The 9,586-nt window shown below is 40.4% G+C and overlaps 1 protein-coding gene across 2 annotated transcripts; it reads right to left on the minus strand.

Annotated features, from left to right (window-relative positions):
• Positions 1 to 1,414: 1,414 nt before the first annotated feature.
• On the minus strand, positions 1,415 to 9,125 carry LOC110987758 (uncharacterized). Of its 2 annotated transcripts, none has more exons than XM_022250803.2 (10): positions 8,855 to 9,125; positions 8,572 to 8,642; positions 7,827 to 8,216; positions 7,124 to 7,537; positions 6,656 to 6,821; positions 6,186 to 6,253; positions 5,042 to 5,387; positions 4,362 to 4,417; positions 4,042 to 4,151; positions 1,415 to 3,677 (listed from the first exon to the last, which is right to left on the minus strand). In XM_022250803.2, exons 1-10 carry the CDS (start codon positions 8,992 to 8,994, stop codon positions 2,520 to 2,522), a joined length of 2,919 nt encoding a protein of 972 aa, XP_022106495.2. In that variant the 5' UTR covers positions 8,995 to 9,125; the 3' UTR covers positions 1,415 to 2,519. The 2 variants fall into 2 exon arrangements, with proteins under 2 accessions (XP_022106495.2, XP_086996019.1); XM_087139893.1 differs by having other exon boundaries at positions 7,827 to 8,131; positions 8,855 to 8,924.
• Between the last annotated feature and the right edge of the window lie 461 nt (positions 9,126 to 9,586).

Raw genomic sequence — 9,586 nt, forward strand, 5'->3', positions numbered from 1 at the left:
ATGTTTAAGCCTTACCCTTCAACCAGTTTGAAATTACCATGTAATGTAAAAGCATATTCCTGGCCTGATAGAGGGTGCGTTTATTTTGCGTTAACTGTTCTGAAGGTCATACTTTTGCCGTTCGTGTTTGAAGGAGTGTACTCTGTGAACATGAGTAGGCCTCTGAGCACACTTGAACACAGCCCAAGAGTAGATATTATTATGCATGGTTCTTGCTGTATTCCCTCAAATTTGTTTCTATTGACGTCAGACGGCCTTTTTTCCTGAACTCAGAAGAGTTCACAAATCCAAACGTTTCAAAATCACTTTGGTACAAAAGGCTTTGTTGTACCTATAATACCCGCCTACTGATTGTGCCTTACCTATTCTAGCCGACTGGTATTTTCCCTTTACGTTCCCCGTCTGGCCTTCACTTGACCCTAATCAGTCAACCATATAGACCTTTGTTGAAACCAGGAATGACACATTCTAGCTGACAACAAAAGCTACAGGTACTCTCCTGCTTTTTTACGTGTTGACATTGCCAAGGGAAAAAAAGCTTGCCATGGTTGGCCCGTTCTGTCCTGTGAAATTAGGCCTGCGATTGAAACGAAATTTAGTAAAACCCGGTATTTATTCCGAATGCTGTGAAAGTTTATGTATCAGGTTATCCAATGTCCAACCATCACACCAATGTAGCCTCATTCCTTGGTTTAAGTTTCAATGCCATGCTAGTATAGATGTCATTGTTTGCCATATGCCAATACTTAGGTTGTTTAGATTTACATGGCTGTTTTGAAACTTCAAATTCGTAATTTGTTTGTGCCTTTGGGATCCTAATGGTTACTATGGGAGTAAATCCCGGGATTTGGGGAATTTATCTCCCCAACTTTTAGAAAAAAATGAAGGCGGATTGTGGACATATTTCTGATTTGCAATAGCACTCAAAAAGGGAGAAGAATTACTCAGTTATACGAACATTTCATTTCTTAACCTGGATTTAATCACACACGTTTTTATTTACAAGTTGTTTGGTTAACACTGGTTTCTAAGTTGGCTGATTTGGTCGTGAATCTGTACCCAAATTATGAAGTCATTAATTTCACTCCCCACGCCCGCTGTTTGTCATACATGCGCGTATCAAGCCAATAATCATCGATTGAATGTAACAGCAGCATACCAGCGTGTTCTTTTATGAAGTTGTCTTAAAAATAATGTGCTTGGAAGCTCGTTAGTTTAAGTTTTGCACCGGCGTCGAATAAGATGCATCTTTCAGAAATAAAACAAATCATACAGGCAGCAAAGCAAGGGATAGGTATTGTAACGGACCAGTAAGCGGTCTAAGGACTTTCACACCAGACAAAGTAGGTTTGGACATAGACATACAAAACACACATAAAGAACTAGAAAAATAAAGCCCAGCAGAGACACAGGATTACGGTTCTATGATTCCTCTCTCTTTGGTTTAATTCTTTTTTTTTCTTGATCATTCCTAGAGTTCCACTCAGGCTTATTCGGAGCCTGGCCACAGAGTAAGACCACACCGTGTTTCCGCGCCAATTTTAAGTCACTGACATTATGTGCACCCCCCCTACTTGAAGTGAGACCTTTGACCCTACATGTCACACTCCCCACAAGAATGACTTTTCAGAAATTATCCCACCACGTGTGCCAAGTAATCTCTCTCTCTCTTACATAATCTATAAGCAGAAAAGTAGAACAGTCCCATAACGAGTCGTTGGTATTTTGTCCTGCAGTTTATATAAAAAGAAACACTCTGGTTTTTATATGAGAAAAGGTAATCTACAACCTAAATCTACAAATAGCAAAAGGAAATCTGCTCTGCTAACAAAACGTCCGAATGTCATTTTTCTTTTGTTTTCTAAACAATTTTGGTATATATGATTTAGTACAACCTAGAGATCTATATTATCTGCGCTAAAAATATCTTTTCATTATACACAATGTTTAATTCGTTGCAATTTGAAATTATAAACTTTCTAACCATTATATTTGAGATACAAATTTATATATATTAAGTAAAAGATACTTATTAATTCTTTATGCAACTGTTTTTGACACCTTTTCTTTTTGATCCCATCTAAGCGTTGATTCTGAACTGAAATCAACTCATCACAAGTTTAAAACCTTTCAAATGGCTCATAAAAAGTGCTGCACCAAATCCTTTGGCTTTGCTATTGTAACATTTCCAACAAATAATTTCTGTTCTTTGAAATGCGATTGACCAGATAACAACTCATCGTCTGATTATGTTTTCAAAAGTGATATATCCACAAAATTCTAATTAGTAGGATTTTACAAACGTAGCATACAAAGATTTTACCGAAATGGAACAAAACAATTTTCGGTTTCATTAAACAAGTGTATTCCACTGAGAATAATCGCATAACACTGAAGTTAAATCGACTAATTAAAGAAATAACCGTCTGGGGGGTCTCTAAGAGGTTGCTTTATAGGTAACATTCATGTTTCAAAAACAAGTCTTTTTTTTAATTGACAGCTCAAGGTAGTTAGAGTATTCATTTTTCGTTAGTTACCGCCGGTATCCTAGGCCGTGGTTTTAGGCCGCTACAGTTAACGATAGAATACGCATTGCCTGGAGGCAGGTCTGTGAGGCTGTATACACCTTCATCGATAGGGATATTATGGCCCAAGCGCCGATCGCCTGAACGATCCAAGGTGCTGTATTCATTGTCCCCTGGTGGGTTAGTAACGCTGTAGACGCCGTCGTCAGTTGGGACATTCTCACTCGGGCGCCGATCACCTGAACGATTGAAGGTGCTGTAATCATTGTGCCCTGGTGGGTTTGTAACGCTGTAGACGCCGTCGTCACTTCCAACATACTTACTCGGGCGTCGATTGCCTGCGCGATTGAAAGTATTGTATTCACTGCCCTCTGGATTATCAGTGAGCTGGTAGATACCGTCATTAATTGGGACATTCAAACTTGGGCGTTGAGAGCGATTAAAGGTGTCGTATGCGTTATCTGTAGGCGCACTCGCCAGACTGTAGCCGCCTTCATCATTATCAGAGGGATTCTCTACTTGGTAGTAGTTGTGATCTTGGCTTTCAGGCAGTTTTGTCGAAGGACCATCCACGCTGACGTACCCACTGCTTCCCATGGGCTGCTTGCTTTGTATCGCTGGTGTACTGACATCACTGAACACAACCGCAGGAGCATCTACGTCAACATAATCGCTACGCCCCTTTTGATCAGAATCCCCAACAGCTGTAGCTGGAGCATCTACGTCCACGTACTCGCTGTCCTTCGTCAGGTTTTTTAGCATGAGTTGCGGATTAGTTGCCTTGGAGACCCCAGCACCAATCCGCTGACCAGCTGGTGGTGCCTTGTTCTCTGGTTGTACATACTCGTTCTCACTGTCATCTTTATCTGGTTTCGAACTGTTGTTTGGGATTAGGGTGTAAACCGCTGGGTCGTCATCACTGTCAGCCTCATTCTGAGTTTTCTTGAGGTCTGTGTACACATCATTTCCACGCTGTGGTTTGTAAGCAGCGTATCCAGTAGCCGGTGTGGGAGTATTCTTGGCTTCGTTGCTATCTTTGGTGCCATGTAGGGCTTTGTGGAGGTCCCTTTTATCCTTGGGCTTGTCAGGAGTGTATCCATTAGACTGAATAGTGGCGTAACACTCTGATTCGCTGGCTGCCTGATCGTTTGGCTGTGTTGATGAGAAAATGGAAATAAATCACTTTACAGCCCAACACCGTAGGGACGCTCATGTTCGACGGAATAGCAATGAAAATTAGAAACAACTTTCAAGGAACAGTAAGCTTTTTAATTTACAGCTACATAATTAACATTATTTCTTTGTTAAAGTGTGATACAGCATACATGCCGCTATTTATATGGAGGAAGCCTCAGGACCGCACCTTTTTGTATTTTAAGTCCATGAAAGGAAAAAAAAACATAAAAGTGCCTAGGAAGAACCCAAGACACTTTCAAGCAAGAACCCTGTACAAAGAGGCTTTTATTTTCTCGATTTCTGGATTATATTGCTTTTAGTAGCTTTTAAAATGTTTCACCTTTATATCAGTGTAGTCATCATCAGGCTGTGGATTTAAAGTCCCTATCGGTCTCCAGGTACTTCCAGTCACGTGATCATCATCATCGTCCAATCCATATGTTGAATTTACTTAACATGAACAGGAAATAATGGACATATAATTATCTCACAGTGCTCGTGCTTTGAACTTACACTTTTAACTTAATCTTTTCCAAAAATAATCAAACTAAATTTTTATAATAGCATTTTCTAGACTTTTTTGTTTTGTGCTTGGAAAAGGATACAAACACTTTTATAGAGAAAAAACTGAAAGTATCAGAAATATGGACAGTTTCTCACCATTTATCGTGTGGGCCTCAGCAACGGTTATATTTGATGTAAGCGGTTTGGTGGGCCTAGGTCAAACAATTGAAAGTTAAGCTTTAAGAAATATAATTAAACTATCATACCTAGGAGACGATTAGATAAATTTTTATTTCTGCCATTACTAATCTTAGTTTGCTTATAAGATATCATTTCCGTGTGTTAAATTAGAGGTAATATCATGTTTTAACTAAGAACGAACACAGAGCCCATAGAGAGGGGGGGCAAACGCGTTTTTTTAAGGGAGTGGTAAAAAGTTTGGAAGTTTGTTCACGTAAACTACAGTCTTCCTGAGGAGTAAGGCTCCCGGTTGGGCTTTATACACATGTTTGAAGGAAACTAAGCGCAAGCAGACCAAAACTTAGCCTCTCTCATGTTACGAAAGACTCCTTTTACGTGGATTGTGACCCCTGCTGTTCCCTCTGGATCCACAAAACATGCTAGCAGTAACGGCTCCACAATGTTTGCTGTGGGTTAGGTCTATATGTGCTCATGTTGACTGGAAGAAACTTTCAAGCAAATAAGGATTTTTAATTTGTGTTGTTTCTGCTGAGAGTTCGATGACATTTCTACATTTGATTGGCTTATTTGCGACTTTTATCGTCAGATTACAGACCTATATGCTATTACGAACGATGTCACAAGGTCAGACTTACCCTTTCTTGGCCCTCTTCCCACGTCTTCGCCACCAGATAAAGGCAACAACGAGCGCCACCAAGGAAAACAATATGACTAGGCTGACTGCAACGGGGATTCCCACCGATATGCCAACTTGGCCATCTGAGTCTCCACCCCCTCCAGTAGCGGTGTTCTCCGTTGACCTCTGATCTACTCTTGATGGTGTTGAGGCCACCCCGGAAGTTTTTGGTTCGTCGCTCTTTCGTTCAGTCGTAGATTCCAAGTCATCCAGCAAACAGGTGAATTTTCCACCATCAACAGTCACATCAACGGAAGTACCATTTTCAGAACAGGTACAGTTAAAGTAAGATGGCCATCTTAAACCTGACGTCTCAAAGAGAACAATTTATTGTTTATTCACTGTCAATTTATTTTTGTGATTTGGTACAGTGTAATACACTTGAAATTCTGTAGCCTTGATTGAGGTGTCAGATTTGCCATATTGTTTACACAGTGAACTCGCAGATGATAGAATTCCTCAAATTGCCTGTAAACTGTGGGACAGGCTTATCCGCCTCAAGCGGAACCCTCCCCCATTTGGTTAAAAAAGAGCCATATTGGTCGGGAGTGTTCATGTGGTTGGTGGCAATGCGACCGTAACGCGTGCATTTTATAGTCCTTTGTCACGGTGAACCAGCAAAGATCAGCTCCGACCAAAGGAGCCTGATCTGTTGCTATGAACATTGCGCCCTCTGATGGTCCAACTCGAGGCTCATAACCGTTACAACCAGGGCTAGTGTCGTATGTACAATGTACATGTGCATATCCGGTGCGGCACACGTACGTGCATGTAGGCTACTACTGTTCAAAACCGGGAATCAGTATGGTGCGACAGTCAGGCTAGTGTTAAAAAAGAGAGACAGTTCTGGTTATATGGCATCTTAAAGCTACATAAACCAATAATGCCACGGGGCGGATCCAGTATATTTTGAATGGGGGTTCCGGAAATTCATGTTCGTGCAGGGCTTACTACATGTTGTCATTGATGATGAAGCCATTTCATCTCTTTGTTTTGTCCACGAGCAAAATAATTCCCTACGAGGTGTATGTCTTCAACGTAGGCCCCCCCCATCTACCCTTGAGCAAATAGCACATATTTACACAAGATTTCTTAATTCTCACCGTTTCCGTTTTCGGACTTGTCAAAGGCGAAGCTGCAAGAGCCACAGCTGCACCGTGCTGTCTCATTTCTTCAAGGCATAAAAAAGACAACGGCGATCGTTAAAGGAGTAATCTATGTGTTCCTTTATATCTGATTTCATATTCCTGCCCGAATAATCTCCCCTAAAATTCTATCGTTTTAGTAAAGAGAAACATTACCAGCTATGCCACATCTTATAAATCTTTGATTCAGGCTGCAACAAACCTGCTAAGCATCAATATTCACTGCACATACATTGTGAGAAGTGGATTAATCTCATGACTATGATAAGCTCGGGTTCGGTTTAACATTGCTGGGCCATATATTACAACGAACATCCAACAAAAACAAAACGCAGTGAAATAACAATGAGCGTCAATTGTTATCGCGCCCTACTTCTTTTGTTAGATGTTCATAGTGTATATTCCTTCCAATCCTTTCAGTATCTCACTCATTTGTGATGACGTCATGTACACAGCCACACCCAATCAAGCAAGTTGTTTCGTCATTGCATTGACAGAGAACAGTGTTGTTAAAGTAATCCCTGCCACTACGGACGCACAGGGGCAAGGAGTCAACAAGATGGTTGAGATTAGGAAGGGGTGATTTGCATGGTTCTATGTGGGAGTAAAACAGGTAGTCACAAGTAAATAAGAATTCAACTGAATCTGTACACATAGGCCTACCAAATGTAACCATTTAGTAGATAATTTAAAGATAAGTAATCAGTTCGGTGGTTCTAATTAATAATTAATAATAATTAATTTATTATAAGTATTTATCTTTTTTTCTCATTGTCCCCATTCAATGGTAACATAAGGACTTAGTAGCAATGTAATTTGAACATCTCAATGACAATTTCTCAAACTAATAATGATTTGAAAATTTGGATAATGGTTGTAAAATCAATATCACAAACCTGAACCCTGGTGCCTTTCCTGAGTCGACCTAACATTACCAGATATTTCCCGCTCACAGATATAGGCGTAGTTTCTACTGCAGTCCCTGTCATTCCACAGAAAGTCATCCTGTGGACGTAACCTGAAGCAAAGACTACCTTCATTGTTGCTTCTATTACTCCTGACGAAACCTTGATAGACTGCTCGGCTGCCATCCAACCAAGCGTACTGAGTAACCAATCCTATCCAGTACCTTGTAGCGTTTTCAAAGTCCAAAAAGCTGGCAATGTATTGCAGCTCAGCCTGTGATTCGATATAAAGTAGATGGCCACTCGCATTAGTGCAATAATCTTGGGCTGGGATGTGTCTTGCTGGACCACCAAACCAGTAACAAGAACTGTTATGGTTAGCGCATTGTCGAGACGAAGAACATTCTGTGAAAAAAGAATGACCCAAAAGCCCGACATCCTTAATATTTTATTTGCAAAACTATATATTAAAGACCAATTTCTGTATTTATAACCAAACGATTACTTGCACAAATGCGTAACAAATATGGAATTGGATGAGTAGATTCATCGTTGGCACATTACTCATCCCATGCTGGCTGTATCACACATGTATGTGCAGGAACAACGGAAAACGTAAACGGAGTTGTGCTGTTTTCAGCAGAGTTTTTAAAAATGAAAGGCATCAGTGACCCGATTATGTTTGTGAGCTTACCGTTGGCCCGTTCGCAGATGAAGTGACGTTGCCGATTACAGTTTTCACCCATTAAAATTAATTTCCCATCGAATTTAACGAGAGAGAAACATCCAGCTTTGCTTTCCTGAGAGAATTCAAATAGATCATTGTGTACTAGACTCCTATACAGCCAGGTGTTGTTGGTTGTTGGTATCAGTCCAATCCAGTAATGATCAGCTGCAGTAATGTTGCCATCTCTGAGAACTTGGGAATGATTCGCCAAGAATGTTTGCTCGTCTTCAGACTCGATGTACACAAGATGGCCATTACGAGCAACGCAGTCCCTGTGGGCGTCATCACGGGACTTTGGGTTATCACGAAGGAATTTGTAGCAAGAACTCCCAAAGAACAGTTCGTCTTTGTTACAATCTAAAGATATGTATTGAGAAGTTTTCCATAATAATTGACAACAAAATTCCCATTCATAAATAACAGGTTAATAACAACTGTTTTTTCCCTTTTAATTGTTGATATTTGAGACACTCTGTATTTTGAAACCCATTGAAATATTCTAAATTGCAGACACAGCTTTTACGGACCCTTGAAATTCACTGGTGTTTGTCTTCTTGTTTCAATATGGAGTACATGTGTGTGTTAAATGGCTGAAGGTCAGACAGAGGTGTCAAAGGCCAAAAGGCTTCCACTCATGCAGTTCGGCACAGGAGTTTTGGGATGAATTACGTTTTACGTGTATTTGACATTAAGGCCAGGTGTGGTAACCTACCTGTCAGTTCGTCAGAACACATCAGTGTACCAGACTTGCTTCTACAATCACACATGTAAGTGTTTCCCGGCCTTAAACATGTAAAAAAAAATGTGAAATTTAGTACTTGCGTGGAAACACATATTAGGCCTAGATTTATTTATATTTCTTACTGCAGGTGAAACGAGAATAACTAATCCAAGGTAAACTTTGTATGAAGTTCCAAATAAACTGACCATCTGCACTGCAGATCAGCTTCCATCACAATTCCTAAACAAACCCTATTGATGTTCAACTAACCTACCCTTGAACGGTTCGTCGATGTCTGACTTTAGTTTCACCACCATGATTATCCTGACACGTTACTGGTATCGAACAGAGATGAATGCTGAGTAGAACCACTTGCACGGTCACTTCAAACAAAAGATAGTCCCTACGAAGCATATTGCATTACGCTAAAAATGAAGTAATCTGTAAATCAGACTATATAACGCAGCGGTCATTGCGAGGGAGCAGTGGCAGTAGTTGGCTGTTCACGGAAATGCAGCCTGCCGAAAAATGTGTGTAGCAATACAATACTATAGTTTTTCTGTGTGCTCATTCAGTGTGACGTATTCTAAACCACTTCAGTGTACTTCACTTGGCGTGTTCTGCTAATCCAAAACCACAATATTGTATAATTTGGGAGCTTTACTTCCGCCATGCAGTTTCACGCGTTCTCATAATTAGCTTTCGGACAAGCTCATCGATTGTTCTGCATTGTGTATCAGCAAATACTATATAATGGTACTGTCCCCCGTCAAGGTATGGTTATTGAGTCACTGTATATTTTACACTATATGTACTGCCTTTCGTCGAGTCTTTTTCTTTAGATTGGGAGCTTCGGAGCTATTTTACTGGTGTTGGCTTTCAAATGTATTTAGCTCCCAAATAGTTCGTTAACCTTGACTTTGACGTTCCGAAAATTGTATACGCATACGCGAGAACAAGCGTGAATTTGGCTCGTAGAAACGTTGTATGTCATATTATGTATGCG

Source organism: Acanthaster planci, linkage group LG08 (genome assembly GCF_054643075.1).
Source record: "Acanthaster planci isolate LZ-2023a linkage group LG08, COTS_SCS, whole genome shotgun sequence".
Lineage (NCBI taxonomy): Eukaryota > Metazoa > Echinodermata > Asteroidea > Valvatida > Acanthasteridae > Acanthaster > Acanthaster planci.

Bases quoted from the DNA above. Each gene is read 5' to 3' on its own strand.
- LOC110987758 (XM_022250803.2), bottom strand. From the start codon at position 8,994: ATGCTTCGTAGGGACTATCTTTTGTTTGAAGTGACCGTGCAAGTGGTT. The intron at 6,254-6,655 runs GTGAGATACTGA...TATGCCTTGAAG, and splicing joins CATGACGTCATCACAAATGA to AAATGAGACAGCACGGTGCA. The intron at 4,418-5,041 runs GTAAGTCTGACC...TGTTTGACCTAG, and splicing joins GGGAAGAGGGCCAAGAAAGG to GCCCACCAAACCGCTTACAT.